The 21,001-nt window shown below is 43.5% G+C and overlaps 1 protein-coding gene across 1 annotated transcript; it reads right to left on the bottom strand.

Annotated features, from left to right (window-relative positions):
* Positions 1–12,293: 12,293 nt before the first annotated feature.
* On the bottom strand, positions 12,294–20,062 carry LOC117463511 (zinc-binding protein A33-like). The gene is made up of 2 exons (XM_034105772.2): positions 19,989–20,062; positions 12,294–14,681 (listed from the first exon to the last, which is right to left on the bottom strand). The coding sequence occupies exon 2, from the start codon at positions 14,382–14,384 to the stop codon at positions 13,206–13,208; it is 1,179 nt and encodes a 392-aa protein (XP_033961663.1). The 5' UTR covers positions 14,385–14,681; positions 19,989–20,062; the 3' UTR covers positions 12,294–13,205.
* Positions 20,063–21,001: the final 939 nt, after the last annotated feature.

Genomic DNA, 21,001 nt, shown 5'->3' on the forward strand with positions numbered 1-21,001 from the left:
AAGAAATACATAGCATCAAAACAACCCATTAGCAAAAATACCATTTTTAATGAAGTCATTTGAAGCTACAGACTTAAAACAATCACACCATAATAATTGTTTCGATTTATCAATGAGTTATAATTAAATAATTATCAATCCCTCCACTATTATGTCTCATATTGCAATAAAAACAATTGCAATACATACTTTGTTCCAGAGGGTAAAACGTTATTTATATTCAATGTGTTAATGTCATAACGGTGGATTTAAATACACAAAATAACAGATACTTTCGGCGGTTGACCTCAATGATTGATTTGATATAAACGTCTCTCACTGATCGTCACTTTTTCCACAGAAGTATTTTTAGCTGCTCGCCTCTTTTCTGAGAAGTCCCTCGTCTCTCAGCGACATCAGGGGGAAACATCTCCTCTGGTCTGAGAGGTGCTAATTTGATTATATGTCATCGTTTGTTTTATGTTTACATTTTAAGGACATTATTCAAGTTGATGAAGTGAAGTTGGTGAGACTCTACAGACAAAGAACATAGTTTATTTGTGCAATGGTACATTTTAAGATTAATTTGAAGGTTGAAATAATATAATAAGTATATTTCTGACTAAATGTTCACCAAACAAATTGCTTCCACACTACAGATACAAGTAATACTGCACGTACAAGCTGATATTTTGGGCTATTTCTCTTCAAAATCCACATTTAGGAGTTTATTTTATTAACTTTGTCCATGTGTGTCAGCAGATTTCTCCTAAATTCACCCAGTTAGCATCACATAACGCCTCATTAGCATATTTAAACATAGCATGTCAGAAAACGTGTATTGTAAAAAATAACGGTGGTAATGTCAGTAATGAAGTGGGGAAGGTTCATGGGGATGATATCTAAAGCAGTTTACATTCTCTCGATAAACAAAGACGTTTTCCCTCAGTTCAAACAGTGTCAGTATGACAGGAAGTGTGTGTGTACAGGAAGTGTGTGTGTGCGTGTGTGGTGCAGCAGGTGAAGGTGTTGTTGTGCAGAGAGCAGAGACAGGAAGTGGTCACAGAGCAGCAGATCTGAAACCTACGTCTGCAGGAACACGCAGCTGCACTTCCTGTGTAACTGAACACACACAGCTCCATCAGGCTGCTTTGGAAAACAGCTGTTCATGTCCTCTGCTGCACACGCATGTAGGTTCTTATATAGAGCACGTTTAAAAGCACAAGTTAAAGTGAGCAGCACGACATCCTGTAGGGCACATGTGTCGAACTCGAGGCCCGGGGGCCAAATCAGGCCCGTGGTGGATTTAATTTCGGCCCGCAGGATCATTTCTAATTCCTATTAGATCTGGCCCGCCGGTATATTGCACCCACACCTTCACTCCATCCTGAGGGTCTCCTCCGCTCAGAGCCTGAGCCCAAACATTGATGACCTTGCACCCTGATGAGATGCCAAGTATCTGAGCTAGCATCTCAGAGCAGCACACTGAGTTCAATGGATGTTTCCTTCTGCACTTTCTCTCACGACAACAGGGCATGTTTGGTTTCTCTCTGAGGGAATAGTTTTGTTGAAGCTGTTGTTGGCCTGTGGGGAAATGTACTCATAAGAAATGACTCTGGAGAAGCTGCAGATAGAGCCATAAGAAATGAATGCAACTGATTATTTAATGTTGTTTTTAAAGGCAATAATTTAAGCTTTGTTAGTTCCAGGTTTAATATGTGCAATAAGTTCATTTCAATACGTTTTGCAATAAACATTGAACCAGTCCGGCCCTCGACTAGTACCCACTTTTAAATGTTGGCCCACTGTGTGTTTGAGTTGGACCCCCCTGCTGTAGGGACTGGAGTCAAATTAAATAAAAAATGGCAATTGAAAAAGATAAGACATTATATCATAAGATCACATCAGAACAGAAACATGTTGGATAAATGTATGAAGAATTAAATCATAATAAAATATAAAATACTAGAATGTTAAAAGCACTAAGAGGAAACTAAATCCCAAAATATAGGTTTTAATTTAGATTTCTAATCATTTATTTGGCAGAGAATGAGAGGATGCAGATTCAACTTGTACTGTCTGAACCGTCTCTAATCAATAGTGGTGGAGGAAGTATTAACGTGTTTTACTCGAGTAAAAGGTAATTACTCTGCTACAAATTGAAGTGTGCAAGTAACTCAAGTTATATAAGTGTTGTAGGTCTCGGTGAAGGTGGTCTCGACTACAACACTAGTAAAAAGTACCATGTGTGCCTCTGATATTAGTCGTGGCATAAAGTAGCAGCAGGAGTGAACTGTGTGAAGTATAGCCGACTAAATACTTAGTTACTTTTCAACCTGTAAATATAGACTTTGTCAGTTAAAGCCACAACACACACACGTTCTATTTTCTCAGAGTGTGTCTTAAAAAACATCCTAGTGATCACTGGAGTCACAAACAGGAAAGTGTGCGGTGTGCGTGTGTGTGTGTGTGTGTGTGTGTGTGTGTGTGTGTGTGTGTGTGTGTGTGTGTGTGTGTGTGTGTGTGTGTGTGTGTGTGTGTGTGTGTGTGTGTGTGTGTGTGTGTGTGTGTGTGTGTGAGACCTCAACAGAAACTGGTCTAACATCTGTCAGCTGATCATCCTCTCGCTGCTGCAAATACTCATCTTTAGTCCTTTATAATCTGCTTTCATCCAAGTTCACCTTCAAATCCCTCTCATCACATAAACAATGAAGCCTCCAACAACACCACACTTACCTTTATATATACACATACTACATCTATCTATATATAAAACTAATATGTGCCATTTTACAAGTAGCTTCTTACATTAAGTGTTTTTCAAACTTGTCCTAAAACCTTGGTAAGAAATGCGTTTTTGAAAGTGTCTTTTGATATTTTACGAACAACATATCTGCAAAAAATAGTATCAAAGACCTGCTCATGCCATGTGTCAGTATGAACGTATATGAACTGTCTTTCCTGTTATCTGATCCGTGGTAACATGTGGAAGTACAGTCTTACCTTACCAAAGCTTCTGCTGGTCGATAGATCCTCAAACTACGAGCTTTTTAATGAATGAAAAACAGCCTGAACGCTCTGAGAGAAATTCCTTTGTCCATTGAATTATCAGCGTGCCTCACCAGCTGCCTGATGGTCCTGACACACCTGGAGCTGAGGAGACACTACTGAGCTGCTGATGACCTGAGGAGAGGACTCTAGGAAATACTCTACAAGTCAAAGCACTGCATTTCAAATCCAACTTAAGTCATGTGCAAAAGTTTTAGCTTCAGAATAAATGTAATGTACCAAGTGTGCTAATTACCGAATAACATATAGGATTTTATATTAAAAAGATGAATTTACTAGCTTAAGTATAGCCTATAACATCAATCATTAGTTGACTTTTAGATTTTTTATGAATCAATATTTTAAACAATATTTCCCTTTGTCTTAATAATAATTACGAAGTAGCAGCAATTGGAGTCAAGTACCTTAAAAGTGTACTAAAGTTCAGTAAAGTAACACTACTGTCCACCATGGCTGATATGTAAGTGAAAAGGAGAACATGCGAGAGAACATGGCATAAAGACATAATACATTAAAACACCAGCATGCGTAGTACAAATACACTTGAAATATATTAAGGTAAATCATGTAATCTAAAAGATGTCATTTATTAATTTGCAGGTAACAAACGTGAGCAAGTAACTTACTTTGTCACGTTGAGCGCCCCCTTGTGTTGCCCACAGGAACCTCACGCCACACAGGAACACAAACCAGCAGGAGCTTTTATCAAAATATTATTTTATTATCAAATAATTACATAAAAATAAAACATCACGAAGAGAAAATACAAGCCGATATCAGTGAAACTTCAAAAAGGAGCAGTGGTCAAAAGAACAGACAGCTGGGAGGGAATACATGTAATAATCCTCTAGGAAACAGAGAACATGTGGAGGGAATAAGTTCTTTCAGAGAGGAGGAAAGTTTCAACACACTTTTACATTCACACACATTTAATTTAAAGCCACATTTTGTTATTTAATCATTAAAATGTATGTCCTGCCGAGGGTTTTGCACCTACGTAAATGAGACTCTACTTAATGAAATACCAGATTTATGAATGGAACGGTATATTTGGAAAGAATAAAAACAAGGAAGAGGATGATTGTGCAAACTGTGATATAAATACTATGTGACTCCAAATAACGAATAAAAAAGGTAAGATTTAAGGCTTTTTTCATAGTCAGCGTTTTTGCAGCAGTGTACGAACAGACTCCCTGAACTTTGAAAACAGTAATCCGTCCCTTCTTCTCCTCTCATGTGATCTGCGTTAGCTGCAGATAGCAGTGTTTCGTAAAGTCCCTTTTAGCAGAAGTTCAGTGTTTTTAAAAAGCAGTCCTCCCCTCCTCTTCATCCCTCAGTGTTTCTCTACCAGAGCCTGTCCCCCCTCCTCTTCCTCAGCGAGTGGCGGGTGCAGCTGGCGCAGCAGAAACTGGAGTAATACGAGTTGGAGCAGAGCCGGTGTTATGCCGTAGGTTGAAGCCTTGCCGTGGATTGAAGCCCTGTCCCAGGGGCGGACTGGGACTTCAAATCAGCCCGGGACTCTCGACCGGCCCACCGCTAGTAAATTGTCGACGGGGGTTGGGGGGGTAGACAATAAGGGTAAATAATGTCTCCCTCCGGTGGACTTGTATTATCACCGCCCCCCCCCCCACTGTAACCTCTGGCCCCCCCACTGTAACCTCTGGTCCCCCCCACTGTAGCCTCTGGCCCCCCCACTGTAACCTCTGGTCCCCCCACTGTAGCCTCTGGCCCCCCCACTGTAACCTCTGGCCCCCCCATTGTAACCACTGCCCCCCCCACTGTAACCTCCGGCCCGGAGCATTCGTCCAAAAAAAAAATCGACTAATAATGAAGAAAATGAACACATTTGTTGCAATAGTTATTTATGCACTAACTATATTACTACTTTACTACAACATTTGAATCATCAGTTCTTCCTCATTTTCCTCAATTGTTCATATTTGGTTTATTAAAATAATGATATTGTGGTCATTGTTAAAAAAAATCTGCTATTATTATTATTATTTGTTCGCACTATGCGCTTTCTGCCTTCCTGTCATCAGGAGTTAGACATGTAATGGCTATAGATTAGAACCTGAACCCTCATTCTCCTAAACTGCTGGGACGTTTCCCTAAAGCCAATACCTTTATATTGTCTACTCTTCACTTGCTGTCAACATAGGTCGGCATTGATGCACAGAGCCGACAGAAGACCTTGTTTATACTGGCATCATATTGAGAGGTGCAGTGACGCGTCCTGAAACCCGGAAGTAGCTGCTGGTTCCCTCCACAGAAAGCAACGGGATTTCTCCACAGGGTTTTGGAAAATAGCTCGAAATAAGGTCTGTGGAAAACAAACCTGTTTGATAAATGCACGTTTTGTTCAGCCGGATAATCTCCACATGTCTACCCTACTTTTATAATGTTCTAATCATAAATCTAATCGATAGATTATAAAAGGTTTTAGGACGCGGCACTGCACTAGAAGCCAACTCCATCCATCAAGCTGAAACCTTGGCCCAATCCCAAACCACTCCCTCGACCCTACCCCTCCGTGATGGAGTGAACTCCGTCTGTAGCCACACTCGCAGCTCAACGAGGCTCCCTCCTGTCAGGTGGAGGGAGTAAATTACCGCAGCCAGTTTTGGGACGGCCTCCCCTCTCTCCGGCAGAAACAGGAAATGCCGTAACTGTATGTAACAACGGTTTCAAATCAGCATCTCTTAGACCAAAAGTTTAAATGAATAACTCAAATAAAACTCCAGACATCTTTCATTGTGTTTCAAAGCTCTTTTAGTTTTAAACCTGATGTTCATAAGCTTCTTAGTTTTTGCAACGGTCTGGAAATATACACAACTTTATAATAAAATGCACACATTTACCTTTTTCTAGACTAAACACAGGTATGATCCTAAGTTAAAAACATATGAGGTTATCATGAGGTTGTTAACATCGCAATTTATCAGTGGATGTTTGCTGGAACTACTTGTAAACAGCGTGTTTCCTGACGGACACACACAGCGTGACTCCGGTCAGGTAGAGACCGGTCTCAAGTCAGCACCGCTGCAGACTCGCTGTTTGAGGGCTTGATAGCCCACTCCCCCTCCACACTCGTTGCTTTGGAACAGCCCTCAATATGGCGGACCCTCCGCGTGAACGCGCAAACGGAGGGGTAGGGTGTACGGGGTAGGGTGTAGGGGGCGGTTTGGGAATGGGCCCTTCTCTCCCTCTTCTTCTCCTCTCCCTGTCACTCTCCTTTAACTCCTCCGGTGACTTTCTTTTATTTGAAGATAGTTTTTTGCCCGGCGCTTGCCCGGTTACCGCTGGTATTAAAAACATTTTTGGCGAATGGTTAGGTGGCGCGATAATCTGTAGTGAAGGAGCACGCTCACAGGAGCCTGCTCCCGCTGCGCTGCGCAGCAAACAGCTGTTTGCTTTTCACCCAACGACAACCGACTCACGAAACGCTGTGTTGTAGCGTTGATAAACGAAACTATTTAACTAAATTGCTAGTCAAAATACCAATACCACAGGACCATTTTTTTAAAGCAATATTTTTAGTGGCCCGAGCGGGCAAGTGGAAAGTACGTTATGCTGGCCCGGGGTGTCTAAATAGAGCTTCCGGGCCAGCGGGCCATTTAATGTCGAGCCCTGCCGGTTACCGGCCGGCCCACATCGTCCGACCGGCCCACTTCAGTACCGGCCCATCGGGATTCGTCCCGAACGTCCCGATGGCCAGTCCGCCCCAATCAAGATTCATCTTTGACTTTAGACACCCCCCCCCCCCCCCCTTCATCCACTCTAACAATAATGTTTCGCAACATGCACCTGGTCTCCCCTCCGTCTGCCCCCCACGGGAACTCCACCTTTCTCAAAGAATATGTAACACTTGAACCTGAACACACACATGCACATGTGTAATATGTGGTGTGATGTGTTTTGGGCCATAACATTAAATTACAACAGTATTGCACGGTTATGAATGCATTATAAGTTAGTTATGATGTAGTTAAAACAATATCGGATGATAGTGTTTTGGACTGAGATAAATCATGGGTCAAAATGGACCCGCGACCCCCATGGACGGTAACAGCTTTCGAACACAACACGAGGGTTAAAGATGTATTTTGCAGGAAATGATTGTAATGCATTACTATTTTTAGTTTTGAAGCTACTTTGTATTTGTTATGATGCTGCAGTGGAGTTGTATCATGTGAATGTGACTCCTGACAGTTTCTAAGAGAGAATGAAAACAACTCCATCAAATCAATTCAATTCAAAACCTTTATTTCCATCCATCCATCCATCTTCTCCCGCTTATCCGTGGTCGGGTCGCGGGGGTAGCAGTTCCAGCAGAGAGCCCCAAACTTTCTTTTCCCTGGCGACATCAACCAGCTCTGACTGGGGGATCCCAAGGCGCTCCCAGGCCAGCGAAGAGATATAATCCCTCCACCTGGTCCTAGGTCTACCCCTTGGTCTCTTCCCAGCTGGACGTGCCTGGAACACCTCCCTAGGGAGGCGCCCAGGTGGCATCCTAACTAGGTGCCCGAACCACCTCAACTGGCTTCTTTCGACGCGAAGGAGGAGCGGCTCAACTCCGAGTCCCTCCCTGATGACCGAACTTCTCACCTTATCTCTAAGGGAGACACCAGCCACCCGGCGGAGGAAACCCATCTCGGCCGCTTGTATCCGCGATCTCGTTCTTTCGGTCATGACCCATCCTTCATGACCATAGGTGAGGGTAGGAACGAAAATGGCCCGGTAGACAGAGAGCTTTGCCTTCCGGCTCAGCTCCCTTTTCGTCACAACGGTGCGGTAAAGCGACTGCAATACCGCTCCCGCTGCTCCGATTCTCCGGCCCATCTCACGCTCCATTGATCCCTCACTCGAGAACAAGACCCCGAGATACTTGAACTCCTTCACTTGGGGTAAGGACTCATTCCCTACTTGGAGTGGACAGTCCATCGGTTTCCTGCTGAGAACCATGGCCTCAGATTTGGAGGTGCTGATCCTCATCCCAGCCGCTTCACACTCGGTTGCGAACCGATCCAGTGAGTGCTGAAGGTCGCAGACCGATGAAGCCATCAGAACCACATCATCTGCAAAAAGCAGTGGTGCAATCCTTAGTCCACCGAACTGCAGACCCCCCCCCCCCACGACTACGCCTCGAAATCCGATCCATGTATATTACAAACAGGATTGGTGACAAAGCGCAGCCCTGGCGGAGGCCAACCCTCACCGGAAATGGGTCCGACTTACTGCCGAGGACCCGGACACAGCTCTCGCTTTGGGAGTACAGAGATTGGATGGCCCTGAGTAGAGACCCCCTCACCCCATACTCCCGCAGCACCTCCCACAGTAACTCCCTGGGAACCCGGTCATACGCCTTCTCCAAGTCTACAAAACACATGTAGACCGGATAAGCGTACTCCCAGGCCCCCTCCAGGATCCTTGCGAGAGTAAAAAGCTGATCCGTCGTTCCACGACCAGGACGGAATCCGCATTGTTCCTCCTCAATCTGAGGTTCGACAATCGGCCTGACCCTCCTTTCGAGTACCTTGGAGTAAACTTTCCCGGGGAGGCTGAGTAGTGTGATGCCTCTGTAATTGGCACACACCCTCTGATCCCCCTTTTTGAAAAGGGGGACCACCACCCCGGTCTGCCACTCCTTCGGTACCGTTTCCGACTTCCACGCAACGTTGATGAGACGTGTCAACCATGACAGTCCCTCAACACCCAGAGCCTTCAGCATTTCCGGGCGGATCTCATCCACCCCCGGGGCTTTGCCACTGTGGAGTTGTTTGACGACCTCAGTGACCTCCCCCCGGGAGATTGGCGTTGATCCCCCGTCATACTCCAGCTCTGCCTCTAACATAGAGGGCGGAGTTGTCGGGTTCAGGAGTTCCTCAAAGTGTTCCTTCCAACGTCCCAACACTCCATCAGTTGAGGTCAACAACGTCCCATCCTTACTGTACACAGCTTGGATGGTTCCCTGCTTCCCCCTCCTGAGGTGTCGGACAGTTTTCCAGAACAACTTTGGTGCCGCCCGAAAGTCCTTCTCCATGTCTTCTCCGAACTTCTCCCACACCCGCTGCTTTGCCTCGGCCACGGATGAGGCTGCTGCCCTTCGGGCCTGTCGGTACCTTGCAACTGCTTCGGGAGTCCCCCGGGATAACAAATCCCTGAAGGCCTCCTTCTTCAGTCGGACGGCTTCCCTGACCACCGGTGTCCACCAGGAGGTTCGAGGGTTACCGCCCCTTGAGGCACCTAAGACCTTGAGACCACAGCTCCCCACCGCGGCTTCGGCAATAGAGGCTTTGAACACCGACCACTCTGGTTCAATGTCCCCAACCTCCACAGGAATGCCCGAAAAGCTCCGCCGGAGGTGTGAGTTGAAGGCCTCCTGAACTTGGGCCTCCTCCAGACGTTCCCAGTTCACCCGAACTACACGTTTGGGCTTACCAGGTCTATCCAGAGGCTTCCCCCGCCACTCGACCCAACTCACCACCAGATGGTGATCAGTTGACAACTCCGCCCCTCTCTTTACCCGAGTGTCCAAGACATACGGCCTCAGGTCCGATGATACGATAACGAAATCGATCATGGACCTTCTGCCTAGGGTGCTCTGGTACCACGTACACTTATGAGCATCCTTATGTTCGAACATGGTGTTTGTTATGGCCAATCCATGACTAGCACAGAAGTCCAGTAACAAACCACCACTCCGGTTCAGATCAGGGGGGCCGTTCCTCCCAATCACGCCCCTCCAAGTGTCTCCATCATTGCCCACATGTGCGTTGAAGTCTCCCAGCAAGACTACGGAGTCCCCTTCAGGAGCCCCATACAGGACTCTTTCCAGGGTCTCCAAGAAGGCCGAATACTCTGAACTGCTGTTGGGTGCATAAGCACACACAACAGTCAGAGTTTTCCCCCCCATAACCCGCAGGCGTAGGGAGGCGACCCTCTCGTCCACTGGGGTAAACTCCAACAACGAAGCACCTAACCGGGGACTTGTGAGTATCCCCACACCCGCCCGGCGCCTCACACCTTGAGCAACTCCGGAGAAGAATAGAGTCCAACCCCTATCCAGAAGTAAGGTTCCAGAGCCGACGCTGTGCGTAGAGGTGAGCCCAACCAGATCCAACTGGTACCGCTCCACCTCCCGCACAAGCTCCGGCTCCTTCCCCCCCAGAGAGGTGACGTTCCACGTCCCCAAAGCCAGCTTCTGCCGCCCGGGTCTGGTCCGTCGAGACCCTCCGCTTTCACTGCCACCCGTCTGGCAGCGCACCCGACCCCATCGATGTTTCCCGTAGGTGGTGGGCCCGCGGGACAGAGAAGCGGAGGTGTTGCCCACGTTGCCTTTTCGGGCTGGGCCCGGCCGGGCTCCGTGGCAAGCCCGGCCACCAGACGCTCGCCGACGAGTCCTCCTTCTGGGCCTGGCTCCAGAAGGGGACCCCGGGCTTCCTCCGGGCCGGGTATCCTCACTTCTTGTTTTTCCTTTCATGAGGTCTTTTGAACCAATCTTAGTCTGGCCCCTTGCCTGAGACCAATTTGCCATGGGAGACCCTACCAGGAACACAAGGTTCCAGACAACACAGCCCCCAGGTTCATCAGGGCACACAAACCTCTCTACCACGGTAAGGTGCTGGTTCTTCAGAGAGGAAAAAAACCTTTATTTATCCAGGTAAAATCCCATTGAGATCAATGATCTCTTTTTCAAGTGTGGTTAAATATGTAAATTGTAATCCCTGTACATTTGGCTGTATGATGTCCTTTTGTTGTTCTGTTGTTTATGTTTTTATGTCTTCTTGTTGAACCTACTGCTGCAGGTCTCCTGTACAGGTACCAACAGCATCTGACTTTGAAGCATCCAATCGAGCTTTAAAAACATGTAGTGGTACTAGCTTGGTAATTTTCCATTCTTTTTGCAGACTGTTCCAAGTTAGTGGAGCTGCACATCTAAAAGCTTTCTTCCCTGAGACAGTCCTAGCACTTGGCACATTTAATAAAACCACAGCATGCGATCTCAGGCAATACGTACTTTCAATTCGCAGAGAGATCAGGGAGCAGATATAAGATGGTAGTTTATCCAACATGGCTTTGTAAATGAAAAAGTACCAGTGACTGAGCCTCCGTGCAGGAAGTGATGGCAACACCGCCTTGGTGTACAGGGTACAGTGATGTGTAAGTGCTTTACAGTTTGTCACAAATCTCAGAGCACTGTGATACGCAGCATCTAACTTGCTCAGGTAATTGGCAGGTGCATACATATACATCAGATCACCATAGTCCAGCACAGGTCAAAGGTCACAGAGCCTTTTCCTGGCCTCAAGCGAGAAACAGGACTCGTTCCTGTAGAAGAAACCTAGACTAGCCCTCAGCTTTTTAAGCAGGTTATTTACATGAAGTTTAAAAGTGAGACAATCATCAAGCCAGATACCAAGGTATTTGTAACAGGTAACCACCTCAAGTTGTATTCCTTGCGTAGTTACAATATCCAAAGCAGTCTCCGGTGTATTTTTAGTTTTAGCTTTAGAAAAGAGCATTACCTTGGTTTTATCCACATTTAAAAGAAGCTTAAGCTCAGAGAGTTGAGCCTGAATAATGTTGAAAACAGCCTGTAGTTTAACAACAGCCTCGTTAATCGAGGGACCTGCACAGTACATCACAGTATCATCCGCATAAAAATGTAAGGTTGCTCCTTCGACATTTTCTCCTAAACTATTAATATAGATAGAGAATAATAGTGGTCCTAAAACAGAACCTTGTGGTACACCATTAGTGATGTTTAACCACTCAGAAGACAGCCCATCAAACTGAACACATTGGGACCTTTCAGAGAGGTAGTTCACAAACCACCCACTGCATGGCTGGATATGCCAATACTGACCAGCCTCTGCTTCAAAATGTGATGATCGACGGTGTCAAACGCTTTGGATAGGTCAATAAATAGAGCTGCACAACTCTGCTTATTATCTAAAATACTCGTAATATCATTCACCACTTTCATTGTGGCAGTGATGGTGCTGTGTTGCTTTCAAACACGTTGCGCAGCTCCAGTATGCCATGCTTTACCCCTCACATGTTTTCTGCTGAGTGTCCTTCATCAGGGTGGGAGCTTCTTTGTTTACAGCAGGTTCATCCGTCACATGACTTCACACAAGGAAACAGATTTCATGAGTTTGGCATCTATGAATGTAAAGGTTAAAACAGATGTTTGAAGGGATGCAATGCAACAAATAAGAAGAGATTAGATCATTAAGATATTCAGATTATTTATTTTTTATTGTAAAGGGTTGTTGAACAATTGTCTTTCATCATTTATAGTCTCTGTAATTTGTCACATGGCTATTTGACAGATGTACCAAAGAAACAGAAATCAAGCTTATAGACACATTTCTGAATTAAACAGCTGCTTATTTAATCACAAGATATCTGAAGCAGCTTTACAAATACACTTATTGTACAGCTTTAATTACCTTTAGGTTGATATTTTTTTTTTACATTTCTAATTGACACAAATGTTATTGTTCATATATACAGTACGGAAAAACTCAATTTCAATGACTTCTGGGAGTAAAACAACATATCTACAAATAATTCATCAAAAGTCCTACAACTATCTTACATTGTTATATGATCTTATCCTGCTATTAAAATGATGTTTGACTAGAAACAAGATGTTAATGAAAGGAGAATTGACAGCTTTGATTTGTTAGTCGTGTTGATTTCATGCAGTTTCAGCAAAACATACATTTATCAATTTCTTAAAAGCAAAGAATTCACAAAAAAACATAACCAAACATTTCCAGGACATCCATTTAAAAAACAAACAGAAAATCAATTCATTTATTTAAAGATTGTTGATAACAAATGAAAACATTCATCTTTCATGCTTCAATATATTTAAAAATGATTTTCAGATTTGTTTAAATGTCAGTGAGTTAAATGAAGATTATAAACACATATAAAAAAGTAAAACAAAATATTAAAATAAACAATCTATTTGTCTTGTTACACTGAGACTTTGAGTATAACGTGTACAACTGAACATTAAGACATTTAATGGACTACAATTAAATTCTGATTATCATCTGTTGATTCTTTTCTTGATTGTTCCAAAGAGATGTAGACGGAGAGTGAAGTCAGAATAAAGTCTGAACCAACGCTCCTGAGCATCACAGAGGAATCTCACTTTGACAGACTTTGATATCAGCAGTTTTAGCATCACCAGCTGCTCCAATACCGAACCATGGGAAGAGTTTCTCAGTGAAAGTGTCTCTGTGAGTGCAGATGGGAGTCATGTCTTCAGGGTCGTAGAAGGACACCTCCCCCCTGTCATAGTCCAGCTGGACTCTGATCCTCTGGAGATTCTTCTCCACTCTGACAGTCTCACCAGCACCATTAGTGTATTTTCCACTGCCATGCCATAAACACCAGATTCCATATTTTGGTGAGGCATTTGTCTCTCCCTTCCTGTCAGCTGACTCTTTAGTGTAACCTATATTCCAGTGAGGATGATCTCCCACCTCCACCTCCCAGCTGTGTCTCCCTGAGCTGAAGCCCTCAGAGCCCAGAACATTAGGATACTCAGTGAATCTCTCTGGATTATCAGGAAGCTGCTGATCTGTGTCTCCATGTCTCACACTGGTCAGATCATCAGACAGAGAGAGACGGCTGTATGCAGTGTTTGGGTCCAGAAGGACAGGACTGAAGTGGACCTGGTCCTTCATCTTCTCCCAGACTCTGAAGGACAGGTTGCCCAGGTGTTTGGCCACATCTGTCAGCGCTCCTGGGAGCAGCTGTGGGTCTGCCAGCGAGCTCTGGACTCTGGCTCTGCTCCGAGTGGCTTTATAGCTGCTGAGGAAGGGCACGTTGTGTTTCTGCAGCTCTTCTTCAACAGCAGAGATACTGTGTGACAGAGAGGAGATGTGCTCCTGAATGCTCTTCATCTCTCTGCTGATCGTCTTCCCTTTCTGCTCCTCTTCCTCCCTCAGAGCTGCCAGTCTGGACTCCTCTTCCTCTTTCAGGAACTGATGGAGCTTGATGAACTCTGCTCTGATCTGCCTCTCTGTGGACAGCAGCTGCTTCTCGGACACTTGAATCACTTCCTTGTATGTTGTCTCCACTCCTTTGTATTTGTCCCTCTTGTCCTGCAGAGACTCTAAGTCAGATTTCAGCAGGTCCTTCAGATCACTGACTGCTTGCTCTACAGGAACCACCTCGTGACTCCGGTGGAGAGAAAACTCACAGACAGGACACACAGCTCTCTCTTCATCCTTACAGAACAATCTAGGCTCTTCTGGATGTTTACTACACACCACCTTCACCTTCTTCTTCTCTTCTTTCTCAGCCATTTGGTATTAAAGTTATTTCTAGAGCAGGACTCACCAACTTCTCTTCTTTATTCTCTCCAAGTGTGTGTTTCCCAGCAGAGATCTCACCTCCTCTGATGGCGTCTTCAACAATCTCTAAATCTTCTTTGGCGTCCTCCTTTATGCAGTCTCTGGTTTTCTCTCACCTCCGTCACAGGATGAATGATCAACAGCAGGAATGCAGTAATGTCATGTATTCACCAGCAGATGGAGTCAGGATGTCTTTCAGAGGGAAACGCTCTTTGGTTTCAGTTCGGGACGATGACTTTGTCCAGGTATCTGTTGAAGACAAACACAAGAGGTTAAATACATTCTTTTTCTTTTAAAGCTCATCTTTCTTGGTGTTTTATATCGTCAACATCTAAAAGCTCATCAAATACATTCAAGAAGGAAATAGTTGTTGTATTTTAGTCGAAGTAGGGTGGAACATATCAACAGGCTGTTCAGTCAAACCAGTTTGACATCATTTTCTTTCAGCCGCTGTCACGTGAGTTTCCTTCAACTTTTATCCTGCCTCACGTCTTCCTGTTCCTCCCTTCCCCCAAAGATGATTCACTTACAAAACTCACTTATGCATGCACAACTTTTCATCTACATTGTAGGATTTGATACATTTTTAACATTTAAGAATACCAAGTAAGGGAACAGTACATGGCGTGGCACCAGGCGAAGTCCCGCCCATCTGCTTCCGCCCCATGGGACCTTATTTCGGAAAAATGATGCATTGAAGTCGATGGAGAGAGAAAGATTATCTTTCCATCCCGTTTGAATTGTGCCATGAATTACACATGTGATGTTTGTCAATTTAAAAAATAATTTCCATGTAAAAAAAGTCACAGTTGAAATATAAGACTATGAAAAATATGCAACTAGAAAGAGTCCCGGTCCCGCATGCTGGCTCTCAGGAACCGACTAACTCCCCTTGTGTGTGCACAGCTCTCAACGTGCCCAGACTTGGAGGGATTTCCACCTCTTTTAATACTTCCCGCCTCGTTCTGAGAGAAAGAAGTGAAATGTTTCAACGTGACGGCCGTCTGGGTGTGTGGTGCGAGACGGGAGATGTAGTTCATTGAGCGGTTTCACACAAACAAAGTGTTACTTCAGTTTTAAGACACATTTTTATTTTTTAATTTGCAAAATTATCTTTTAAATTGACAAACATTATATGTGTGATCATATGTGTTTGTGAATGTTATTCCCGCCACCTGTGTCGGAAAACATAGGTATGGAATCGATGTGAATTAATTTGGTGAATGAAAGTTTGAATGCTTTTTATTATCACCGGTCTTTTATGAGGAGATGCCTCTAAATTCTATCGGGAGATTTAAAAATCACAACTGAATTGGGCAGTTGAAGTTACAAGTTAATGTAATGAATGTACAACTGTGGATTCAGTTTCATATTAGAACATGATCACAGCATGATAGGTTTGATTATAATGTTGGAAAGAGAGAGAAGGTAAAAACCCTGTATTAGTTTGGACCTATTTTTCTTCAAATAAACTGATCCCACATTTTGGACTGGGACAACTTAAAAGACGTCTGCGCTCTCCTCTCCTGCTTCAAAGGTAAGACTGCACCCTGCCACACTCACACTTAGGTAGGGCCACATCTCCTTTACTGATATCAAAATCCTTCGGGATCGCTTGCACAGATTTAAGAGAGTTGTCTGAATTGAAACAGTAGTTAATTGAACCTGGTTCTTCAGGAGTTAATAGAGGTGAGAGCTTGTTGGTGGATCTGAGCCAAGCAGTAAACTCACATACACTCAATAACTTCTGTTAGGTTAATTAGTAGGTCAGAGTAATTTGCCGGAATAAATTATCAGCTCCACCAAACTCTTACAACTGATAAATGATTAGAAATAAAAAAAAAAACGTTGTTATATCTTCATTCCAATGGAAGGAGAATCGATGGCAGTGAGAGACAAATATAGCACTTATTGAACAGTAGAGCATTTAAACATGTCACAGTAAAATCACACAATCCAAATACGTGAAATGAGAATAATATGTCCTTTTTAAAATTACAATAAAGAATCGAACTTTTTCAACAATTTAAACTGAAATAATTCTAATAATATGATTAGTAAATTAAGATGGGCCTTGTGCTTTCTCCTTCCTTCACGGCCTACAGTTGTGTGGATTTAGAGGACAGTTATCATAATGAAGTCACATGATCTATCCACTAGGGAGGGCGGGACCTTAAGGAGACAGATGGAGACTGAGATAACCAATGGGAGGAGCTGAACACCAAGTGAGACTGCGAAGGCCGGGGAGGGCGGGACCTTAAAGGAGACAGGTGGAAACTAAATAGGAAAGTTTCAAATGACCAAACAGAGAGAAATGGGATGGGTTGTTCCGTTGTTAGTAGGCTTGTTTGAGACAAGCAAGACCTGCGCAGTTGCGATCAACGTCTTGCTCGTGCGTTGCATGATGGTTAGTCATTTTGTCCGACTTGCTCTGGAGGCTCGCCCACATGAGACTTTGAAATCTCGCGGGACAAAGACGCCCGCAGCCTTGAGAGCGAGGCGAGGCGGCACAGTAGGCTTGTTTGAGACACATTGCGGCTCGCCTCGAAAGTAGACGAGAGTAGCCGATCGCAGCCGGGGGAGGTGTCAAAAAGCTCGTCTTAAGTCGGACAGCTCGGACTCGGAGTCGGCTTGACTGGCTGGGTTTGCAATGGCGGAAATTGCGTTGGCGTTTTTCGTTGCAGATGAAGTGGATGCAATAGAAATGCTCCTCCCTCTTAATGTTTGCAAAACTGATAGGTGGACAGGCTACAAATGATCAGTCCCTTCAGATCCGCACACATGAAGCTTAATGAGCATGCATTGAACAGACCTGCTGCTGTGTTAACTCTTTAGCTGCCACTTTAAGCTTTATGATGTGTACAACATGGATGTAATTTGATTAATCTTGCCATTTTAAATGATGTATTCAATAAATAAGGTTAAACCAAATCATTACATTACAATAGATTTTATTTAATGATTTGGTTTAACTTAAAGAGAAACTCTATTGTTATTGCACATATTACAGGTACTGAGAGAACGAAATGCAGTTTAGCTTCTAACCAGGTGCAACAAGCAGCGAAGTGGAAGTAATGTACACAATCTACAGAATAACATAGAATGAATTGAATGATGAGTAAACAGTGGGGTATGGAATACACTAGAATCAGCCTGTGAGCAGTATGAACAGTGTGTATTAATAAACTAGATATCAGCCTGAGAGCAGTATGAACAGTGTGTATGAATACACTAGATATCAGCCTGTGAGCAGTATGAACAGTGTGTATTAATACACTAGATATCAGCCTGAGAGCAGTATGAACAGTGTGTATTATATACACTAGATATCAGCCTGAGAGCAGTATGAACAGTGTGTATGAATACACTAGATATCAGCCTGTGAGCAGTATGAACAGTGTGTATTAATACACTAGATATCAGCCTGAGAGCAGTATGAACAGTGTGTATGAATACACTAGATATCAGCCTGTGAGCAGTATGAACAGTGTGTATTAATATGCTAAGATATATAAAGTATGAAAACGGTAAGCAGTATAGTATAACATATATAGATATTAATTTCATGATGATAAACATTGTGGAACAATGATGAAAAATGGGAATGGATGTGGCGACGTAAAACTGACACAAAACAACAACAAACTTTTGCCAGCCAATGGGAGAGCTTCATCAGCAGCGCGTGGTAAAAACCACCAATGAGCGCTCAGCTCGAGATACCAGCGAGCCGTTTCCCATCAAGCATTTCGCTTCCGCAGCTCGTGGAGAGCAACTGCGCCAACTCGCCTCGCCTCGCTCTCAAGGCTGCGGGCGTCTTTGTCCCGCGAGATTTCAAAGTCTCATGTGGGCGAGCCTCCAGAGCAAGTCGGACAAAATGACTAACCATCATGCAACGCACTAGCAAGACGTTGATCGCAACTGCGCAGGTCTGCGCAGGTCTTGCTTGTCTCAAACAAGCCTAGTTGCTCTCCACGAGCTGTGGAAGCGAAATGCTTGATGGGAAACGGCCTCGCTGGTATCTCGAGCTGAGCACTCATTGGTGGTTTTTACCACGTGCTGCTGATGAAGCTCTCCCATTGGCTGGCAAAAGTTTGTTGTTGTTTTGTGTCAGTTTTACGTCGCCACATCCATTCCCATTTTTCATCAATTGTTCCACAATGTTTATCATCATGAAATTAATATCTATATATTTATACTATACTGCTTACCGTTTTCATACTTTATATATCTTAGCATATTCATACACACTGTTCATACTGCTCACAGGCTGATATCTAGTGTATTCATACCCCTCACTGTTTATTCATCATTCAATTCATTCTATATGTTATTCTGTAGATTGTGTACATTACTTTCCACTTCACTGCTTGTTGCACCTGAGAAGCTAAACTGCATTTCGTTCTCTCAGTACCTGTAATATGTGCAATAACAATAAAGTTTAATCTAATCTTGAGCAGGAACAAATGTATTTACTTAGTACATATCTGACATTAACGATTAACACATGTGTGCATTCTTTATAAATGCAAACCGAGTCAAGCCGACTCCGGAGGTGGCGGTATGCACCTTAAAGTTGTTTGCAATCCGCCAAAAAACCGAGAGAAGAAGAAGAAGAAGAATGCGAATAGAAGATGAAGAAGAAGAAGCCGACTCGGAGCTGTCCGACTTCAGGCGAGCTTTTTGAGACCTCCCCCGGCTACTCTCGTCTACTTTCGAGGCGAGCCGCAATGTGTCTCAAACAAGCCTAGTATGTTGCCTTTGTAAAGTGACGTGTCAACCAATCAGCAAACGAGAAGGCTATCAGCTAAGACTGAGATAACCAATGAGAGGAGGTGAACACCAAGTGAGACTGCGAAGGCCGGGGAGGGCGGGACCTTAGATGAGACAGGTGGAAAACTAAGATGAATCCTCTCGATGTGAATTGTTAGGAGCCAGAGCTGTTGTTTCAGTTTCCATTTGTTTATCGTGTTTTATCGGTCAATAAAAGTCAAAGTGGCTCAAATATGTTCAATTCATTTTGTGAATACTTCTTCAAAGCATGAGAGCAAACTTCATTGTATGTTGAACATTTATCTCAGTTAATGTAGAAATCATAATCCTGATAGTCTAAAGTCTATGAACTCGAGTGTATGTGTTTTTTCTTCCAGACAAGTTTTCACCCTCATTTATTCATTTGATCATATCTTCACCCTCTCCGTGGTATTAAGGATCACACCATGAGTTCATTTCAACACTTTTGGGATTTCCTTTTTAGAGACAAACCCCTGCAAAATAAATAATGATAGTTGTTTTTGAAACAACAACGCATGTTCAGTTAATGTCTTACATATATTTAGAATGTATAAATAGGAGAGTAAAAGGTTTTGAAAAACAGGATTTTCAGGATCAGAAGTTAAATGTATTTAGCCTCAAATTCTTTAAAGAAAATACAGATTTCTCATTATCTTAGTTTAATTGATTAACCATCCAGCCGGAAATCAAATTGTTTATTTCAATTAAAATCTGTTGATGTAGTTAAAAGAAACATAAAGATATGTTCAGCACTCAGCAACTCACAGTCTCTCCACTTCTCTTCTTTATTCTCTCCAAGTGTGTGTTTCCCAGCAGAGATCTCACCTCCTCTGATGGCGTCTTCAACAATCTCTAAATCTTCTTTGGCGTCCTCCTTTATACAGTCTGGTTTTCTCTCACCTCCGTCACAGGAGGATGAATGATCAACAGCAGGAATGCAGTAAGTATTATTCACCAGCGATGGAGTCAGGATGTCTTTCAGAGGGAAACGCTCTTTGGTTTCAGTTCGGGACGATGACTTTGTCCAGGTATCTTGTTGAAGACAAACACAAGAGGTTAAATACATTCTTTTCTTTTAAAGCTCATCTTTCTTGGTGTTTATATCGTCAAAATCTAAAAGCTCATCAAATACATTCAAGAAGGAAATGGTGTTGTTGTATTTGAATCAAAGTAGGGTGGAACATATCAACAGGCTGTTCAATCAAACCAGTTTGACATCATTTTCTTATCAACCTGTCACGTGAGTTTCCTTCAACTTTTATCCTGCCTCACATCTTCCGGTTCCTCCCTTCCCACCAAGATGATTCACTTACAAAACTCACTTATGCATGCACACCTTTTCAACTACATTGTATTTGATACATTCAAGAATACCAAGTAAGGGACAGCACGTGGCCGGGCACCAGGCATCACAATATTGTGATGCCTGGTGCCCGGCCACGTGCTGTCCAATAATCCAATTTCATTAAGCTAACACTAAATGCACTCAACAAAATCTGCATTTCTGAATGCGCTGAATGATTAGAATAAAAAAAAACGCACTTTGTTTATATCTTCATTCCAATGGAAGGAGAATCGATGGCAGTGAGAGACAAATATAGCACTTATTGAACATTGAGCATTTAAAAACATGTCACAGTAAAAGCACAAAATCCAATATGAACGTGAAATGAGAATAATATGTCCTTTTTAAATACATAAAGAGTCGAGCTTTTTCAACAATTTAAAACTGAAATAATTGTAATAATATGATTAGTAAATTAAGATGGGCCTTGTGC

The sequence above is a fragment of the Pseudochaenichthys georgianus genome, chromosome 18 (assembly GCF_902827115.2).
Source record: "Pseudochaenichthys georgianus chromosome 18, fPseGeo1.2, whole genome shotgun sequence".
Taxonomy (NCBI): Eukaryota; Metazoa; Chordata; class Actinopteri; order Perciformes; family Channichthyidae; genus Pseudochaenichthys; species Pseudochaenichthys georgianus.

Bases quoted from the DNA above. Each gene is read 5' to 3' on its own strand.
- LOC117463511 (XM_034105772.2), bottom strand. From the start codon at position 14,384: ATGGCTGAGAAAGAAGAGAAGAAGAAGGTGAAGGTGGTGTGTAGTAAA.